The following is a 22,837-nucleotide window of genomic DNA, read 5'->3' as shown; positions in this document are numbered from 1 at the left end:
AATTTTGAATATCAATACAACATGTAAAAGTTTTCTTTTTCATTCAGTTTACGTGTAAACCGGTCGAGTGAGTTTCGTAATCGTTCAAGTATTCAATTAAATTATGTAAGTCAAATTAATATCTCTTATCTCTTATTAAGATTTTCGTTCATTTTCGTTTTCTGTCTTTGCATAAGTAATATGTAAAAATAATTCTTACTTTATCCAAAAACAATTAATGGTATAACAAATACAAAACATATTTAAATCGACGATCAAATACTTCAACTTCTTAAATAATGCATCAATATACATATCTATATAATAAGTTATTAATAAATAAGTAAATTAGAAAACTTTATTATTTGTTCAATTATTAAGTTTTGTTTTATTGTTTCAATATTACGAGAAATATTTAATTTATAAAGACTGACAAATTTTCTCTTTTATCATAATATTAATATTAAAATCAATAATTTTTTGTCATAACTGTGTACATATTATTGCACTGACAAAAAATTGTTGAATTTGAATAAATATTTATTACAATACTGCTTAATAAATCATTTCTTTGAAACTAATAATATTGATTTGATGTGAAAAAGTATATATTTAATATAAGAAAATCCTTTTTAAAACCAATAAATATTTATTTGTTTCAGATCAATGATTGATTAGGCAGTGTTGAAATAAATATTTATTAGTTTAATAATTTTTTGTCAGTGTAATAACACAAAAACAAATTTAAAATTAAATTATGCAATTGTAACTTACGTCTTCCATTAGATTTACACTGAAAAATGAATTTAGTTAATTCTTATAAGTATTTATTTCAACACTGTCAAATAAATCATTTATTTGAAACTAATAATATTTATTTCATATAAGAAAATCCTTTTCAAATCAAATAAATATTTATTTGTTTTAAATAAATAATTCATTTGACAGTATTGAAGTAAATATGTACTGTCAAATAAATCATTTATTTGAAACTAATAATATTGATTTGATATGAAAAATATTGGTTTGATATAAGAAAATCTTTTTCAAAATAAATAAATATTTTTATTTGTTTCAAATAAATGATTTATTTGACAGTATTGAACTAAAATATTTATTAATTTAACAAATTGTTTGCAGTGTATTTTGTACTAACAATATATTGTTATAATATATAAATAATATATATATATATATATATATATATACATATATCAATATATTGTTATAATATAAAACAATTTATAATATATATATGTACATATATATATATATATATATATATATATATATTATATATTGATTATATATTATAACAATATATTGTTAGTACAAAGTACACTGAAAACAATTTGTTCAATTAATACATATTTTAGTTTAATACTGTCAAATGAATCATTTATTTGAAACAAATAAATATTTATTTGTTTTGAAAAGGATTTTCTTATATCAAATCAATATTATTAGTTTCAAATAAATGATTTATTTGATAGTATATATTATATACTAACAATATATTCTTACAAGAACCGATTATGAAGGAAACACAGGCATACACCCCAGATGATTACTTATAACATATTTATTTGTAATGTTTTATTAATATACTCCTTACCGTAGACATATATTTATATCGTATGGCAGCATATTATTATGATATTGTATAATATAGGTGTGAGGTGACTGACAGAACGATTCATTATTTCTCTTATTACTCTCCGCGGCCGAAGAACGACACATGCTTATTCATCGCTCATTCATACTCGTTATTCCACAACATTCACTCTTATAATCATTTCATTCATCCTTCCTGTCATCGGTCTCCCTTTCGTTCCTCCCTCTCTCGCGAATCGACGAAATCGCTGAAAATTCGAGGCTTCTCATTCCTTCCCATCCCATTGCGATCTCTCTCTCTCTCTTTCTCTCTCGTCTCACACTTCGTCGATTCGTCGATTAATTCGCATTCGACTAATTAAATGCGTCGCGCGCGTCACACGCGCACCGACCGCACGTGCGAACCTTCGATAATGATCGATTATCGTCCTGCGCGATAATCGTTACGATAATAATAATAATTATGATATATAGTCTCGTTATATTAACTCTCTCTCGCTCTCGTAACATTATCTCATACTTATCTCGCCTAGTTAAAATATCAATATACATTATAATATACTCTAGTAACGATAATGCAACGTCGTTAATTTATTATACTTTGCAACTTAGAAAAATAGTCCTGGCTAGAGTAGCCGCGGCCGCGTCGCGTGATCGATCAAAAGCGGTCGACATTACTACGTGCGTGTGTACATTCGACATATACTCTACATATATATGTATATTTATCTATATATATCTTTTTTTTTTCATCTTTTCTCTAATCCGGGGCTTTTCGCGGTCCGTCCGGATCCACCTATGAGAAATATTCCAGAGGATTATCTAATTGACTAAATCGGTCGATCGAAGTCGCAAGATTTTCTACATCGATCGCTCGTTTCCGAGATACGGAGGGTTATCTATGAATTCTATCGATTCCTTCTTCTATTTCGCATAGGTGATCGACGATTTTTTTCATTTTCGAACAAACGCGCAGCTCGAGCACACAGTGAAAAATCAATATATATATTTCTTTATTTTGCATGCCGCATTTTATAGTCTTTAATTTCGTTCAGAACCAATGGTGGATTTGGAATATATATTTATTATTTATGATTAAATAAAACATAAAACTATATAATTATTATTTATTTTATAATAAATTGTGAATCTAGGAAAATCACAGATAATTTAATAAAGAAAGTTCAGTTTCCAAAATGGATTTTATCGCGTTTATCAACGTTAAAATTATTCTGCCGATTACCTATCAATAGAAATGTGAATCTCAAATCTAGCTGAATTATTGACGTTACAGCGCGCGTTGTTTCATTGAGAATAGCGATAAATGAATAATTCCCGCGATTATCTTTTTGTGCTTGCTTCCCGATCGCGGATGACTCGACGCGGTCGCGATGCAATAAAATCTATAGAAACAATTAACGGAACAACGGTATAGTATTACCCCTTTGAAATTGTTTCACGCTCTACTATATCTACTGTTGATTCTTTTGTTTATAATCGGTTATAACGAATCACTTGCTTGCGTATCGTTGACTCGCGCGTCGAATTGACTGGCGCGAACCTAATATACCGATTTTTGTTAAAGCGTCGCTTAATTAATCAGCGACGAATTAAGCGAAACCGGAGTCCTATATACGTATATCATCTCTCACATCGATATACTCGACAAAGCTCATTCGAAGTTATATAACAATCGAGAAAAAACTCGTTCAGGCATTCGAGAAAAATGCGACGGTCTAATTTTCCCGATTGCGAATAAATCATTCATTTCTCGAATTGCAACTAAAATCCAGCGATTATTTCCGCATTCCTCAAATTCAACAAACCTAATAACAATATAATTTAATGCTAAATTTCGTTTAACGAAACTTTTACCATTCGGCGCATCGCGCGATTACCGAATTCACAAGACACTTAATTTTTCGTCAAACTTGGATCTAATTATCAACATATTATAAAGGAGCTTTTAAAGATTAATTTTTGTATTGCAGAAAATTTTTTTTTTTTTTTTTGGTGTTAAAGTCAACTTGTATTCACACACTGCGCTCCCTTGCACTTTCTTAAGATGCGTTCAGCTTTAACAATCTTTTTAAGACGGAGATATCATTTACCATTCCTTTTCTTCGTTAACAGAAAATGCTGACAAAAATTGTGAACTTGCAATTTTACTTTTTGTTAAATCTAATTATAAGTAAGATTAAAACAAACAATTTTATTAATATTATAATTACAATTCATTTAAATTATTGTTATCCATTGTAAGAGGGAATCTCAATTAAGGGATCCTAAACGTTCTTGAGAAGTTTGTTGTTTTGTTCTGTTTTATCGACAAAATGTGAGGTCAGATAAACTTATAAATCTATTTATTGGCTATACGGATTGTTTTTTACCTGCAATTTGGAGCCCCCCATTTGTTAATATTAATACTTTAATTGTGCAAAAGGATTGATCAATCTGTATAGTCAATCAAAATATATACGTACTTGAACTTATGAAATCTCATAAAATTATGAGTTCAAGTACCTATATTGCTTAGCATTCATAATTCTGTAATCAAGATATATGAGACTATACAGATTGATAAATCTTTTTCCTGTACAAATTAAAGTATTAATATTAACCGTAAAAGACGATACATTCTAATTTCAGGCAAAAAACAATAAATAGATTTACAGATTATCTAACCTCACATTTTGTCGATAAAACAGGAAAAAACAAGACTTTTCAGAGACGTTTAGGATACCCTGAATATTTCAAAATCACATTATTTATGCAATTAAAAAATCTTATACAAATTGTAAAATTATATTATATAAAAAATGAGGCTTAGAGAGTTTTGTCGACTTTTCATGTATATATTCGTATTATCCGATTTTTCGCGGAAGAGTCAAAATTGATAAAAGTTGTTAGCACGCGTTAAGGCTGAACGCATAATTGACAATTGACGCAATTTGTATCTCCGACACATATTCTCACGCATTTGTATACGCACAACACGCAATCGTTCCTCGTTCTTCATATATTGAGTTTTTCGTATTTTCTCTTTCATGTATTAGATCATCGGTTCGCATAAGCGGCCAATGGTCGGGCATGAGACACGCGGCGACGCATCCTTCGCAATTATAACACTAATATACCGACACGCTACTATATTTTTTTTCGTTTACTCTTAAATATACATCTACTTGCTTGATATAGCGATCAACGATAGTCGTTCCTCTTTTTCATCTGTTTTACTATGATTTCTTTTCGTTCGCCCAAGCTTCTCCTGCTTTATCAGCCGTTCACATATTGTATCTTTGTCCTTTTTCTCTATCCTTCTTGCCCCTTTTTTGTATACTTTAATGCTGCAGTTTCGATTAGAGAATAGGATTAGAGAGGAGATCGAAGTAAAATCATTAAATGCTGTCAATAATATTTATCTAAGTCGCGACAATAGTTCTCGATTAGTGCATAAATACTCGTTCGCGTCGTTTACGTTGCATCACCAACTTTTCGCCTATCTTTTTCTCTTTTCCTTCTTGTTTTTATTCTTCGCCCTTTTATTTATATCTTGCTCGTATCTTTTTTTTTTATATTTATTTATATATTTATATTTGTATATATATATCTCTCTCTCTTTCTTTTACTTCTTTTTTTACTGTTGCATATAACAGTTACATTTCGTTTCCCTTTCATTTCCCTCCTCTTTCTGTGTTTTCTCTTTCTCTTTGTCATAAATATATTTTTAGACTTAGAATTTTCAATTCATCGAAGCTGTGCACAGTTTTGGTTTTTTTTTTTTTTTCGTATGTATACTTTTTTGTCCTCCTATCTTTTTCTCTTTCTTTTTCTTTCACGATTACTCTCTTATTCCTCATCTGTTTAGCATTCTCGCATCAGATGCATTCTTTTCCTTTCGCTCTTTCAATGTACATTAACAACTATAGTTATTAGTTTCGTAGACGTCGATTACTCGCCGAAATATTATCATTTATTTAAATTGATTTTTCTGGTAAAAATCCTGATAGCACATAATCTTTGTGTACATTCCATTTTTATCATTGAAATTATAATACCAAGTTTACATATTCGATATGAAACAACTGGAATATTTATATTATTATTTGAAAATTTAATTATTATGTATATATATTGTATATATATATTGCTTGCAATATATATATTTAATGTAATTAATTAAATTTTTATAATTTTCCGTAATAATTAATTTGTCATTATATTTAAATTAAAATTATATATAAGAAATACGATATATATTATACATGTTTAATTTTCAGAATATGTTTAATTATATATAGAAAATACAAATTTTATGATACTTACGTTACTTTAAATTTTGGTCAATTTTTATTTTCTGTTATATTTGCACGGAAAAAAAAAACTCGAATTCTAAGTATGCTAATAGGAAGAATCGATCGAAAATAATTGTATACATCTTCGACGGTAATGAACGTCTTCGCAAATTCTCCTTCAGTAGTCGTGTATGATACATTTAATAACTGTGGTTGCCCATTCGCACTATATCTTCAAGTTTCGACTAACAGAGTTTACCCTTTCCTCTTCGCGCGATAATGATCGATAATGATATAGTTTGCAATGATATAGTATATGTCTGCGCGGGAGAACGAATGCGCTTCTGTATTCACGCTTGTTTCATGCAGCGATTCATAGAAGCGGAAGTAGTTTATAAAAATGATTACTATGCAACAGTATATCGTGATCGTGTTTGCGTGACATTCGCGAACATGATCGCGAAACAAGCAATGGACACAAGAATAATCATTGTTAATCGCGCGAAGATGACGATTTTTTTTCTACATTTCTCTCGCTTTCGCGTCTTTTTTTTATGAAAATTGGAAGAAGTAGATGAACTTCGGTTCGTCTAAATTAGGGCTCGTGATAATTGATTAATTCGATTAATCGATTAGAATTGAATGTATTGATTAAAATCGATTAATCTTTTATTAATCGATTAGAATCGAATGTATTGATTAAAATCGATTAATCTTGTATTAATCGATTAATCGAAATTGATTAATCGTTTAGTCGAGTATTAATCTTTTTTTTTAATTACAATCGATTAATCGATTTTGAAATAATCGATTAATCGGTCAAAATCACGAGCCCTAGTCCAAATGATTACATGTTCGATTTTATCACTTAAACTGGAAGTCGCAGATTTGTGCAAGCTACATGCTGAATGAAGCGCGATATGAAAACGAAGACGGGTGTCGAGTTACTTTAAAATGTTATTTGTACTGATTCAAGTCCAATTAAATCGCAATTTTTTTTTACATTTCACGAGAGAATTATGTGAGAATTCGGCTGTTATATTGTAATTTCTGTGTCACTCTTGATTTTGAATGATATTTGTTGTGATAAAATTTTTATAATCGTAGAATCGATGTGCAAAGAGATATTCCTCGATAGAAAAAATGTTTTTCAATATTTATATAAGAGCATGAATTATTTTTATCATCCAAGATTTTGGACAATAATTTCTTGAGAAAAATGTTCTTCCATATTTAATCATCATTATAATAATATTCTTTTCTACGCGAAAGCTGAGCGAGCCTCGGTTAAATTGTCGTTTTTGCACATCATGTCTACATCTTAGTTATCAATAGGTATGTCAAAAAGATGAGAGGGAATGAAGTAATGAAGAGATATATACGATATACGTGCTTCCTGTGCTTTGTGTAGGTCGAAGCTGCGACTAAAAGCGTGTTTCGTCGTTCGTCTCGATAATGTACGAAACGCAATTCACTCCCCTAACAGATAATACACAGTGTTGTGAGGCCCATTTTGTTTGTTTATATTTGTGTTTAACCCCTAACGCACTTCGCTCCACCTCTTCACGATTCTAAATACAATCCGCAAATTTTCGGTCGCGTTCGTAGGCCCGTCTCTCTCTTTTTCTGGAGAAACGAAAATCATTTCTCTTCTTTGTTTCCCTATGATATGTAGGACGATGAAAGCTTCAGGGTAATTAGCCCTATGATCTAGTGATGCTCTTATTTGATGAAAAGTGGAAACGATTAGACATACGATCCATTCGATCATTTCATTCTCGATCGTGAGAAAAATCTTGAAAAACGCTACTTGAAGTTCAAATCTAATTTCGCCAACGAATCCTATAGTGTCATAAAAAATTCTCCTTTCGAAGTTTTAAAAAAATGTTAAAAACGTGTAAATTGTACGTGTTATCGTGTTGTTTGTGTAATTTAATACATTTGACAGGTAGTAGAATTCCAGTTTCTCACAAGTATAAAAGACTTATTATACACCCTGTAATTTTATCAAATCATTTGACTTATATTATTGAAAAAGTTTCCAAGTAAAGTAAAGTACAAAATAGCGTAAAAAACGATGTCGTATTTTATGAATTGTGTACTGACTGAAACAAAATCATTCGAATAACGCTTTCACAATTATCATTGTAATTATTCATTCGAAGCAGCGTTTAATCATCTTCCTCTCGGTAATTACTCACAATTATCTATACAACTCGCACGCATTTGTCTAACAATAAGTAAGTATAATACATTCTGGGTGGGATATGTGTTCAGAGCGATTTCGAATGATATTACATATTTCGATAAATACACGAGAAAAGCTACGGTCGAAAATACATGTATACATGTGACGTGTTAGGTTTATGCGTGTATGTGCTTGTGCGTGTTCCGCTTCTTCCCTAAAGCGTGATTCACATGAATATCTCGTTCACATGATAAATCAAACGTAATTCATTATTTACAAGCAGCGTCTCCGCCTCCTCCGTCAACTTTTTGCATTTAATGTCATTTTAATTTCTTTTGCGTTCGGGAAACTCTCTCGAGAATATAGCACGTTTTTTTTTTTTTTTACAATTATTTCAATTATTATTATTATCTCTTTTGTTATTATGTATCTCGTTGTTTGAAACTTTTTTCGAAAAAAAGCGCATCTTAGTTTTTCTTAACATTGCAGCTCGAACTCGAGAAAAATTTCGCACAATCTGGTGAAAACGATGTTCTTTCATTTCTTGACCTAATTGCAAGCCGGATCTTTTTAAAATTCTAATTGGAAAAAATTAATTTAAAAGATACTAAACTGCATAATATTCTGGAAAAAAATTTATTGAATTCGAATAAGTATTTATTTCAATACTGCCAAATAAATCATTGATTTGAAACTAATAATATTGACTGATGTGAAAAATATTTATTTGTTTCGAATAAATAATTTATTACGCAATATTGAAATAATTATTTATTAATTTAATAATTGTTTTTCAGTATGTTAATATTAAAATATAATTACTAATTACAGAAAATTAGAAATAAATATTGTACTTTGACATTTAATAATATTAATTTTTCCATAAAAGCTGCTCGCGTTTTATAATGACATTAAAAATTTACCAAATAGTATGATTGCGTAATAATTTGGAAAATATTACATTTAACAAAGAAGCATGAAAATTAGCTGTCAGATACAGCATTTTCGCCACCGAAATCTTTCGCATCGAATTGATGATAATTACGTCGACGACGAGACGGAATGACCACGCTTATTTTGTTAACATACCGACTATCAGCTATTATTATCTGTTCAGGGTCATTGAGCACCAAAAGGAATGACAGTACATTATTTTACTCTCTGTTTTCTCTTCACTTTTCCGGCGACTATTTACATAAATACTAACACTCTGCACATGTCGTGTCGCGATCGGTGACTCGAGGAATTCGACTCTTCCGCGATCTTGTCGCGCGATCTCGTCGGAAAAGATTCTCCGCGGATTGCCTGGAAATCCGGAAAGACGAAGGAAGAGCAACGTAAATCGCCAAGCTGAGCTGAAAATTATTTCGAGATTTTTCTTTCAAGCGCCGCGCCCTGTCGATCGCTCTGCAATTACGAAATCGGAGGCACCGGCGAGTAGACTCGAGTTTTTCTCAGATCTGATTCCGATCGTCGGGTTACAGCTTAAATTATACACGGGATTCCTCGATGATATTATCTAGTCCAGTAAAATTAGACTTTGACTTTATAAAAATTAGGAGCAAGCTGAATTTTTGTGGAGATATTTATTTCGATGTGCTAATGAAATCCTGAAAAGTACCTTTAACTTAATTTTATCCAAGGCGTTTTTTATGGGGAGTAAAAAGGGGTAAATTTTAGTTTTTTGCTACTATCTCGAAAACCATCAATTTTTCGAGAAAAATAGTTATTATCAAAATTGTAGCTCATAAAATTCTCTACAAAAATGGTCTGTATACTTTTTTCGTACAACTAATCGTTTTTAAGTAAAACATGCGGTAAAGTTGCAATATTTCTAATATGATTTTTCTGCTCCTCTTACTTTGCTCTATATCTTCGAAACGATTAATTCCACGAAAAAAAGTATAATGACCTTTTTTGTAGAGAATTTTATAAGCTACAATTTTGATAACTATTTTTCTTGAAAAATTGATAGTTTTCGATATAATGGCAAAAAACAAAAATTTACCCCCTAAAAAAATGCCCTGGATGAAATTAAGGGTACTTTTCAGGATTTTATTACAACATCGAAATAAAGGTCTCCACAAAAATTCAGCTTGCTCCTAATTTTTATAAAGTTTTGCTCTTTTCAAGTCTAATTTTACTGGACTACATCGTGATTATCTTAAACGAAGAATACGCGATATAATGGATTTTTTTTTGCAAAATACTTTTTGCCTCATCAGCTAAACTAAGCGTTCGACCGCATTCGCGATCGATCCATCCGATTGAATTAATTTCCTGCCATTAAAATTCCTTCTCGACTTTTTTTCTCAATAGCGTTTTATCGATCCAAGACAATTCAATCTACGGTACTTCATCAATCATCGGTGATTGATAGATGGTTTTTATGAAGGATCGATCGCCGATGCGGATGTTGTCAATCTCGTAAAGATTCGAGGACTTTGAGAAACAGCTAAAACTATATATATAGTATATAAGTATTAATTGTAGAAAGTTTAATAATTATGATTTATTTACGTACGAAATTTATGCTGTCGGAGCGCGGAAGAAAAACCGATGCGCCCCGCTACGTTTCTGCTTCTAACTTATAGAAAAATTATGGAAAAATTTTTACTTTTTCTTTCTTTCTTTCCCTATCTCTCTTTTTTTTTAGAAACGTTTCAGTATGACAAACGTGGTCCATCGTATATATATTTATTTATGTTAGTGCTAATGATTCGATGATCCATAAAACTTGTATTCACGATTCGATATAAATGTTTGGAAATTTCTTATATGCATAATTCTTAATATTGCATTGCGATAATTTAATGTACAAATCAAGTACGCAATAGCACTGGATATATTATTAAGCTTAAAAATATGTGAAAAATATTTGTGCGTTCTCATAGCTGGGTCTCTCATAGTTACAATCGATTTACTTGGTCAAAAATTTGTCCTTTTAAATTTTAATGTAAATTAATATAGTTTTTTTTTTAATTAGGAACCGCGAATATGATTATATTAATTGATCATTGAAAATTAAAATAAAGTAATAAATAAAATACATGTTTCTTGTTATTATAAGATTTGCTTAATTAAAATATATGTTGGAAATATGGTATATCAAGTTTTAGAAAGATATATAAATACTCTAAAAAGTTTTCATTTTCGATAAAAACATTTTTTTTATCATAAATTGTTAGTTTAGTGCAAATTTTAAAAAATCTACATGTCAAGTTTTTTTTATATAAATATCTCGATAAAAAGATTCATTTAATCGAGATAAATTCTAAAATCGAGAATACAAGCATTTGAATCTGTTTAACGCGAATTCCCTGACAATAATAATAATTCATCGATGAAAATGAAATGCGATTGCATGAGAGAATCAGGTAATGTGTGAGCACGTAAAAAATTATATTTTTATATAAACATTACGCCTCTAATTTGTTTACTGCCCGATATTTTTTTTCTCGTGTAAGTTATTCATTTTCGATATCTTCATCATTTTGCAATTATAATTAAAGTAAGTCCTTGCGAATTTTTAACGTGGCTCTCGTGCGTCTTTAACTGACTCTTTTCTATCCCCGTAAATTTTGTTGTACATCTTTCCGAATGTTTCATCTATGTAACTCGATTCTTTCAGATGTTCCTATATCTTTTATAAATCTGCTTTGCGAATCGTGAATCTGAGTTTGTAATGAGAGACTAGACTCAGAATATTATTTATATTCTTTCGTTTTTCTGTCTTTTGTCTTTCGATATCATGAGAAAGGAGATATAAAGAAAGAAAAGAAAAATTATAAGAGGGGATCAATTGTAGAAAAGTCGAGAGCATAAATTATTCTGCTTCTGTGGATTACTTTGCTCGTTCGCTTAGCTCGATTCGACCAAAAGATTATCTTTAGCGAACTCTTATAGCGCAAAAATTATATTATTGCGGATTCGGGATGCACGACGATCCCGATGAATAACATTCTTCAACCAGCTCCCACTATTTTGTCAATCCTTCGACCAGCTACTAATCACGTTTTCTTCTCGTCGAAAAGCGAAACTGACGCTCCGAAAAATTCCATGTTTGTGTGAAGATTTTATAATATTGATATTCAGTACTCGCGTAAGTTTGTTAAATATCTATAATAGTTATTTTTAAATATTTTTGGGACGTTCTTAGATACGCAAATGTTCTGCAGGATCCAAAAATATGAATATCTCTGGATGTATTTAGATATCTAGTATTTAGATATCTTTGTATAGAAATGCGCGATTTTTTTTAGACTCTCCCAAGTATGTAATATTTATTTAATAGGGACTAAACGTGACTTTCTCCGTCGTCGAAGGATTTTAATTTACGATTTCGGACGAGAAACCCGCACTTTTTTTTTTTAGCGGAAGAAACTGACTTGAATTAACTCACTGACCATATTCTGGACTTCCTCGCGATCGACACGTATCGCGGCTCGCTAATAGTCTCGGTTAATAGATATTTATATATATATGTATATGTATGTACGTAAGGTATAACAACAGTCAATTATATAAAATTGCGGCAGTGTGCTTTCACGTATAAGTTAAGTTAATCTTGCTTCCAGACATACGCACACACTCTCTCTTTTTCTCTCTTTCTTCGCGACATAATTGATTTATTACTAGAATCAGGACGGCGAGGAACGCTGGATACCGATTTTTAAGTTTGTCTGTCTCTCCTTTGCGATACACATTTAATCAGTCGGTTATATATATCAAAAGCATGAAGATATATGGATCATATTAGTGAACCTATTAAATTGCAGATTATTTGTGGACGCTGCCTTTCAGTTCGGTTTGTGAGAATAATAAATTAAGAAAGTAATCTTTCGATAGATAAACTATGATTTTTTTTATTTGGTTAATATAATTATTCAATTCCTCTACGGACAAGTAGAAATGATAGGAACTACGTGATATCTCAGTCCAGGTGAATCAATATAATTTAAAAATACAATTGATGCAAAAACGAACGAAGAATAATCGACATGTTATAATAATATGAATAATTACGTTAGAATAATAAAATTTTACATCACAATTTTTAATTATAGAATTTGCCATGTAGACACAAATTGATAAGTTGTGACGTAGAGCATTAAAAAATTTGCAGTAACTAATTTCTCAAATAATTATATATCTAAATATTTTTAAATAAATATATATTCATAAATAAATTTAATAAAATAAATATTTTATTAGATCTCTGCGAGTAAAAGTTAAAGGATCATTTATAATGAAAATGTAATATATCGGTAAAAGAAAGAAAAATGAATCGAGAATAGATTTATTCGCAAGTTCTACTTCTACGTAGAGTTAAGGAAACTACTTCTACTACTGTCTTGAAAAAAAAAAGCTATTTCGGTACCCGGCATTTCCTCGCACATGCACATCGAACGACAGTCACACGATCTGGGACTGAATAAGATAACTAGGATTACAGCGAATCATACAATATATATATATATATATATATATATATATATATATATATGTATATATACACATTACACTCAACTATACAATTAGTCTCAATTTCGCGGCTACTTCCTTTCCCTTCCCTCTTCATTAAATATTCCGCGCGTTAACACTAACTGTGCGAAAAGAAGAGAGAGTACAGATGTATTTATATATATATCTATTTATACGTGCGTGTTTATACAGATTACAGTGCATCTTGTTTTTTTTTTTTTTATGTTTGCGAACCAAACCACGAGTAACCGCGAGATCGAACGACGGTTTTAATGACGGCGACGGTGATGAATTAATTAATTATGGCGATGACAGGCGGATCGCGATCCGCTCGTGGCTTCGTCCCGAATTCGTAGTGCGAATCTCTCATATCGTCGCCCGATTGTTCTCAACAAGGGCATAGTATAGACATTTAATAGTAGCGACAGTACATAGCGGTACCTTTGATCTTCATGTACTCAATTTTTGACCTTGAGACCAACCGCCATATTGTTAGACTAAAATGGTGGCGTTCTTCCCGCGATTCGGACAATTTGTGGCAGCACAATATACGCCCTCGCACTCATTTTACTCGTTATATAATAAATTTTTTGTAAAAAGTTAGTGGGTTCGCGTGCTCAACTCATCATCTAACTTGTCACAATACAAAACATATGCGTCCGAGTAGGTTATGTCACTGTGCATATGTTTCGGCTAACAACATGGCGGCTATGACATGCGCAATGAAAATCAGACTCCAAAATAATTACGGAGTGTCGCTACTATTAATGTCTATACTATGACAAGAACGACATTTGCATGTCTACGATTTAATCATCCGTTTGTCTCGTCTTCTTTAAAATCGTTTGTTATATTTTTTGTTAAATGTTAGAACTATTCGCACATCTCTCCGCTCTTGCTCTCCCTTTCATTCTTTCATTCGCACTTTTTCTTTCGCGCGATCATCATTTTACGGCTTTAGACGTATAATAATACTGGCTATTTTTTACGTTTTCTTTTTAAAAGTATAGTTAATTAATCGTAGCATTTTTTCTTTGTTTACTCGTAATTATTATCATTTTCGGTCAGTTTCTCTCGCGATAACCCATTCTTTCTCCTGCTTCTACGTTTTCGATCTAATCTCGGACAATCAATCGACACGATATCGATATACAATAGCCAGTTGATTATCCGATATATATACCCTTGAATGCAAACATGTCCAAAACGATCCCTATGCGTTCTATTGTCGACATGTTGAAACACAGTCGTGTGTGTCTTCCTCGCACTCTTCAACGTATATATATAACATCTTTATATATATATGTATATTATGTATATCGTCTAGTTTAGTTGTTTGTTTATTTTGTTTGTTTGTCGATTTGTTCATGTTTATCCTTTTGTTTCTGTATACGAGAGCTAGTTAACGCTACAAGTAATAGTTTTTTTATCAAAAGCACACGTAATATCGTGACTAGTCTACGTATGTATATATAATATGTATATATATATATGTATATTTATATATATATAGTATATATTTCGCATATAAACTGATTATTATATGTATGCCACGTGCGCATCCTCGTTGACCGGTTTTGCTCGCTTAAGTCAGCTGTGTGTTGTGTATCATTTTGTGTGTCTATGTTGAGATGATGGTGAGATGCCGACGATGACGATCGCGGAGGGACATAACCTCGTCCCTGTCACTTTTCTTCCTTCCTTTCTTCCTCATCTTTATGTAATCTCCCGGAAAAGAGCAATGCGATGCATTTATTTGCAATCCATCTCCATCTGCTTTGAGAGATCATGACTCGGAAAGCCATTATTCGAAGAAATTTGCATAATGTGTGGAGGACTGAAACGTGTTCGGTTGTTGAAATTGCTTTCCCAGCAGCCGCTTTCTAAAATATACCCTCCTCAACTAGTTACGGAACTTGTTTTAGCATTATTATTCATCGGGCTATTGTTGCCTCTGGCAGAACGAATATCTGTGTCTAACAGTAGGTAACAGTCGTAGCACCTCGATAGCTTCGTTCCCAGTAATGCGTTATCGCGCGTTTCATATATATTTTTAACAATATAAATCTTCGTACTTTTTATCATCTCTTTACGCAACTCAATTTCGATTAAAAAAACAAGACAAATTTAATCATTAGTTTTAATTTTGCTATAGCATAAACCGATTAAACGAGGTTACTTCTGCTTCTTCTTTTTTGTTCCCTTTTCGTTTAACTTTAACAAATCCTTCTCGCAAGCAACCATACCCCCAACACAATTGACTAAAATCAATAAATAGCGCGATAGCTCTCGATCTAAACGTGCAACAAGGATTCTTACGAATCAACACTCGAGTATTTAGTATAGCACCGTGCAACACAGATCGAGATGACATTTGACATGTTTTCCATCTATATATATACAACTAAGCGATTAATCCGAGAACATTTACAGGACGAATCTTGCTCGTGAAATTAATCTAATTCGTGTAATAATTCCGTTTTGAATTTTAGATCGACTTGTACGTCCGGCTTCGATGGCCGAAGCAATAGTACGTAAAAGGAGAGCACGAAGCAGCTTCTTCTTCGTTACTCACTGCGTTTCATTGCTCGATTATTAATGCGTTTTCGGTATGTGCTGGTGCCGATCGTCGTCGCTCGCCTCGACGTCGCCCTCGACGCCTTTTTCGCCCTCTTCGGGATGGTGAGGATTGCCCTCTTCGGTGTCGACGCTGCTCGTCGGTGTGATTTGCTCGACGCCAGCACCGGCGCCGACGCCGACGCTGATCCCGGCCGACGCGCTCGACGTCGTCGTCGTCGTCGTCGTCGTCGTCTCGTCGCTCTTCTCGTATCCTAAATTCCCCAGCAGGCTCTTGTTAATCGGCTCCGGCGAGGCCTCGGACTCCTCGCTGCTAGGTGAACCGGGAGACGAGACTATCACCTGCGCGGACAAAATGGACCCACCGTCAAGGTGTGTCGATTAGTTGCGCACCACGCCGGAGATTCCCGGCTGTTTTTCTACGCGAAATTGATCAGATCTTTTGAAATTCAATGTACCATTTTTTTTTTCGTACATTGTAAACTTTATTATTATAATTATGTTGTGAATTTTTTATATATTATAAAAACGAAAGAGACGTTTTTTATCAGCAGTATATTTGCTGTTGTCTAAAGAAAATTATATATATACTGAAAAATGAGTAAATTAATACGTATTTAGTTCAATACTGCTAAATGAATCATTTATTTGAAAGAAAGAAATATTTATTTGTTTTGAAAAGGATTTTATTATATGAAATAAATATTATTGGTTTCAAATAAATGATTCATTTGGCAGTATTGAAATAAATATTTATTCGAATTAAATAATTTTTTTTTTCAGTGTATAGATAATCATCTAGATGAAACTTTGGCGTCATTTTATCTTTATATAGATAATAAAAATATGCATTATCTATATTTGCAGCTTAGATGAGAAAAGTATTATCTTTACTAAATTATCTAGAATAATTTTCAGATAATTTTGATTTAGAACCATAGCGCATAGAAATACTTGAATAGTAGAAGTTAAGCAGTAAGCGATAAAAATTTATAAATAAAAATATGAATACATATATTTTTATATCCCTTTTATAATTTACATTTTTTTTACAACTGTTTACATAAGCAGTCTTAAAAATTATTATCTAGAAAATTATCTAGATGAATTGCCATATAATTTTACCTTTCATCTAGATATATTTAAAATAAAATCATCTTCATCTTATCTAAGATGAATTTATATATTTTATCTAGCTAAGTTTAAAATCATCTAAACGCAACATGCTGATCAGAAAGAGATATATAATAATATTTTGCATAATTTTTTTGACATTTTTCTGAGACACTTGATCAATTTCGCGAATCGCTGTGAGATATTCTCTGATATTTTACGGATAAATAGTTTCCAATTTTAAGCTTGGCAATGGCATAAAAAATTTCTATTTTTTTAATAAATATTATCCAATTTATATTATGAAAGAATCTGGTATTTTTAATAGTTTTTGAATATTTGCGAAAAATTCCTATTTATAAAAATGTCGCGGATACCAGAGAGTCGTGAACAGGAAGTGAAGATAATTGTGAACATACGTAGAAATATATGTGCTACATTAATATAAGAAAGTATTTACAGTATTCGTCGGTAACATTTAGATTGTATATAAAACGTGATGGTATGAAGGTAGAATGAGAGTTACATGATAATGATTACGTTTCTCTGATATCTGAATCGGGCCATGCATGTGAACAACGAACTAAAGTAGCGGATGTACATGATAATGAAAACGATAATAACGATGATACCTGTGCAAGAAGCGGCGTCTCTGTGCTGTCAGCGGTTTGGTAGAGCCGGCAATTTGCGCTTGCTCTGAAGAATACGTGCCCAAAAGAAAAAAGATAAAGAAGACAACGTAAATTGTTATTATAATAGGAATGACGTCGAAACTATATACACAAAACGGAAATCATATATTGACCTAGTATTGTATATATGAATATGAAAGATACGACATCGAGACATGCACACGAAGGTATTTCACATAAATGATATATATATATATATATATGAACATGATAAACTGTGAAACTTACTATATCGCGAGATATGAATATAATGATAATGAATGGCAATCGTAAGTCATTTCGGCTAGCAGTGGTTTTTAGAACACAGAGATTCATATTTTTCAGCCAGGAATAATTTTTTCAACAATAAATCGTTCTTTTTGTATTAGAGAAAAATTTATAAAATTCAATTGTAAACATTTTTTAAATTACATATATTTTTTATTTTTACATATTTTTATATAATATATATTTTTTATATATTATATATATATTTTATATTTTTTACATATTATTTTTATATATTTTTTATATATTATATATTTTTTATTTTAAAATGCAACTTGTACACTGTAAAAAAAATATGTAAAATTACATTAAAAATATGTAAAATTACATAAATAATAAATGTAAAATTACATGATAAATAATGAAAAGGTAAACATTTTTATTATTTATTGTGTAATTTTACACTTATTATTTTTATGTAATTTTACATATTTTTGTGTAATATATTACATATTTTTTTACAGTGTAGAAAAAATATTTTATAAATTTCTTAGCTTAATTTGAATAATGTATAAAATTATCTCTGAGAATAATTAGAGCCACATTGATTGAAAAATAGTCAACAATCTTCCAAATGACATATTTTTCGAAACACTACATACCAAAGATGCTTGCGAGTTTGTTACAAATAAAAGTTCTTTGATCGAAATCTTATCATGAATGACAACATTTGACGTGATTTGATGAACATACAAGCAGGGCGAATGAATGATTACTAAATGGCATAGATTCGATTTCATAGAAGCGCATCGCGCGATTAAGGTTGTTTGCGAAGCGAACAAAGAAGAAATAGAATCAGTACTTTGCCTACCATGCTGTTCACAATGTTTCAATGCATAGAGTACGAAGAGAAGCGAGAATAAAGGAAACTGAGTACACACGTTTAGAATATCTGACAGACATATTCTCGATCGATTTTTCTAGTTCCAACATTTTGGATTACTCGAATATATAAATTCGCGGGAACTAGAAAAATCAATGTTTTTAACCCTAAACAGTGCAAAATATATTACTTACGTAAAAATGTTGAAGGTTGACCCTCTCTCTTTCTCTGTCTCTCTGACCCGATATATTATACTTTATACTCAACGAAACTAAATATTTATTTGTCACATATTCTTTAAATCTTTCATTCTTAAAAGTCTATATTTTCTTTATATCTAAATTTATTTAAATTTTTATAAAAAGAGTTCCCAAAATTAACAGTAAACCTGTTAATGGCAGATTCCTGGGAGCATTTGGAGACGATTTTTCCTCAGCGAAAATGTCGAGAGAGGCCATTAATTTTTATGTGTGTTCCTAAATTTTACCATCATGTATCTTCATAACTAAACCTTAAATTAAAATTCTACTTCGGTAAACTAAGCCTTGTGAAGATAATATTACATTCTTCAATTTTAGTTACTAAAGTAAACTCTACCTGCTGAAATTAATTGAAGAATGTGATTTAATTCGATTTCCACAAGGCGAAAATTATTGACGCCCCGACATTTTTGCTGAGGAAAAATCCTCTCCAAATAACTTGATAGGAATTTCCTACTAAGGTAATTTTGGGACACCTTGTTTAATATAGTTGTAATTGAATAAATAAAATAATAAAATAATTTACTTAACAATTGAGAAGGGCAGAGCCTACTGTTTAGGGTTAACATTCTCTTGATAACAAATGAAATTGGAAATCGTGCGAGAGGTGCACGAAAAATGCCCGACTCACCTGTCGAGGCTTGACCGGTGGTGGAGGACGAATGGAGGGTCCGAGGACTGCGGCTGCCGTAGTTTGGGGTTGATGATGAAGCGAGGGTGGCTGCTGCCAAGGCAGCCCTGTGCGTCCCAATGTTCCCTGTAGTTGCGCCTGCAACTGTTGCTGCACCAACTGCTGCGCCTGTTGCAGATGCTGCTGACTGCTGCTGCGCTCGACTGCTGGCATAACTCGAGGAAGTGTTGAACCGACTGAAGAAGTCTTCCGAACTGTCTGTGAAATTAGCTACTGATTACTCGGCTTTTAGCTAATGTTTTCTTCTTAATGCATGTCACTACGCTTGTAAACAGAGCTGTGGTTTTTTTTCTCGTGTTGGTGCGCCGCGTTTTTAGTAATTAATCAAACTTTTTACCAAGGTTATTAAAAACAAGTACATTACCTGACTTGACCGGCCAAATCTCCAGCAAATATTTCAGTACGGCTATCGGTTGTTGGAAATCGAGCGGGGGTCCGCTTTCAGTCCGAATGCAACATTAACACCGGGCCGAAGCAAACGGCGAGACTTGCTGGTGACATTTTATTGCACTGCGATACCACCATCGCCAGATGATCCAGCAAGTAAATCAACGTGCACTATTGACAATCAATAATACGTATAATTAGGAAAACTGATCATTTTTCAACACAGAGAACATTTTCTCTTTGAATTTATCATAAAATTCACAGTAATCCTGGGACAATATGGTATTGGAAGAATTTTATAAGAGCTTTTTTGATTAATATTTACCACAATAAAAATATGAATATCTACCACAGTAAGATATAAAATATACTCGATTAATTTTATTATGTACATAGTGTAAAATTGACTATGTACATATTAATATTTTTTATTGTGGTAAATATTAATCAGAAAAACTCTTATAAAATTCTTCCAACATCATATTAATAGCTCAAAGATTTCATGATTTAACATTTAATTGATTTATCGTATAGATATATGCAAATTATATATTTGGGAAAAATAATACTGAAAAGTCAGGGAAAAAATTAAGTTCTGGTCTTGGAAAATCTGAAAAAATCGGGGAATTTTTTTCATCGAGTCTGCTGGACACCTTGAATGAGAATCTCGCCATATTTATTTCTTCTCATTTCTCTGTTGCAATCAACGCATTTAAAATTGAATCGCGCATGAATACGTACCCTATTGACCTTAGGCAGACAATCTAGTATACTGAACATAAGCTTAGCGTTGCCCTGCGGGTCGTCCGGCAAACAGACGGCCAGTGCATCGACCATCATTTGGTAGAGGCACTTCGTGAAGAGAGGTTCCGGAAGTTCTCGTAAATAATCCTTCAGAACGCCTGAAAATGACAGTCGTAGATTATCGTCATTTATTCGCGAAATAGTTCTTTTTATTTGTACACACTGACAAAAAATTGATTAACTTGACTAAACCTTTCAACTAAATTACTATTTTGTTAATTGAACATATATTAATATTTAAGTCAAATAACCGTTTTGTTAGATTTAATATATGTTACATTTAATTTAAATATTTTTATATATGTTTAATTAGCAAAGTAATATTTAGTCGGAAGGTTTAGTCAAGTTAACAAATTTTTTGTTCAGTGCACCGCGTATTACCAGTGATGACATTGATATCCGGCACGTTGTCGGGCGACAGATTCACGGAGCGTGCGTTCCTTTCGAAAGCTTCCCTAAGTATCCTCTTCTTGGTCGCCGAACCGCAGAGTCTGTATAAACCTGTTGCGCGGAATAACGTGATAACATTTGTCGCGACATTCTTGAAATTTTTCGTTACGTACCGATGATATCGAGCCCTCTTCTCTCCACCTCCTCGACACAACGCCACACGATAATCGGAATGTTCGGGACTCCCATCGCCAAAGCCGTGGAAACTCCACCGGGAACTCCGCCAGTCTTAGTTTCTCGACTTACCTAATTATTTAAAAAATGCATTTTTTATGATTTAAATAGTTTAAATTTTAAATCTTGACAAAAATTATTTTTTAAATCTATATATTTATATGAATATGTACCTTAAAATATATATCTATAAAATTTATAGACATTTTATAGATACATATTTTAAATATTTAAAATTATTATTAAATAATATTATTTATATAATTACATTGTATAATATTATTATATAATAATAATATATATTATTATAATAATATAAATTATATAATCATAATATATTAAAAAATATAGATATATTTTTTGAATAAAAATTGAAAATTGCTATGAAAGACGAAAAACTTACTACTGTATCCAGATCAACTCCGAAAAGAGGCGCGACTCTCGTAGCTAAAGATATGACTGGTAGACCTCTTCGACGGAAAGTTTGTTGAGCGTCGGTGTATCGCAATTTCAAGTAGATTGTGCCGCGCGGTTCAACTTTGACAGCCAGCTGATGCTCCGGCGACTCCTTCAGCAGACTCGCTAAATGCACCGATCCCTTGTAACAGAGTTTATGCCTGTACTGTGGGTCCCAAGAGTAAACGAGCAGATCCAGCTGCCTATTGCCTACGAGATCCAGCTCGAAGGTCTCGTCCCAGTCGAACATTAAATCGCCGGTTCGCACTACTGTTCGTGCTTTGTGTACCCTATCGCATTCCAGTACGCAGTACAAGTCCCTCAAGCCACAGCTAGCTGTAATTATTTTTTCATACATTAATCAATTTATTTCAATAAAATTTTAACAACAAAATATAATATATAATATCTAATTATATATATATATATATATTATTACATTGAATTTATAATATAATAATATATTAAAGATATTAATTAATAATATATTAAATAATATATTAAATTTATTAATTAATAATATATTAAATAGTACATATATTATTATAATATATTAAATATAATATAATAATATACATATAAT

The 22,837-nt window shown here is 31.6% G+C and overlaps 1 protein-coding gene across 1 annotated transcript in view; it reads right to left on the bottom strand.

Annotated features, from left to right (window-relative positions):
- Positions 1–1,546: 1,546 nt before the first annotated feature.
- The window catches only part of RhoGAP100F (Rho GTPase activating protein at 100F), a 108,602-nt gene continuing 87,311 nt past the window's right edge, over positions 1,547–22,837 (bottom strand). The window contains 8 exon segments of the mRNA XM_029311340.2: positions 1,547–16,479; positions 19,924–20,177; positions 20,348–20,426; positions 20,428–20,541; positions 21,112–21,272; positions 21,556–21,675; positions 21,738–21,870; positions 22,202–22,590. Of these exon segments, the coding sequence (XP_029167173.1) occupies positions 16,156–16,479; positions 19,924–20,177; positions 20,348–20,426; positions 20,428–20,541; positions 21,112–21,272; positions 21,556–21,675; positions 21,738–21,870; positions 22,202–22,590 (1,574 nt within the window). The 3' untranslated portion in view covers positions 1,547–16,155.

This window comes from Nylanderia fulva, unplaced genomic scaffold (genome assembly GCF_048542155.1).
Source record: "Nylanderia fulva isolate GAGA-0341 unplaced genomic scaffold, ASM4854215v1 Scaffold4, whole genome shotgun sequence".
Taxonomy (NCBI): Eukaryota; Metazoa; Arthropoda; class Insecta; order Hymenoptera; family Formicidae; genus Nylanderia; species Nylanderia fulva.
The sequence above is the reverse complement of the archived record's forward strand: the minus strand, read 5'-3'. Positions and strand labels throughout refer to the sequence as shown.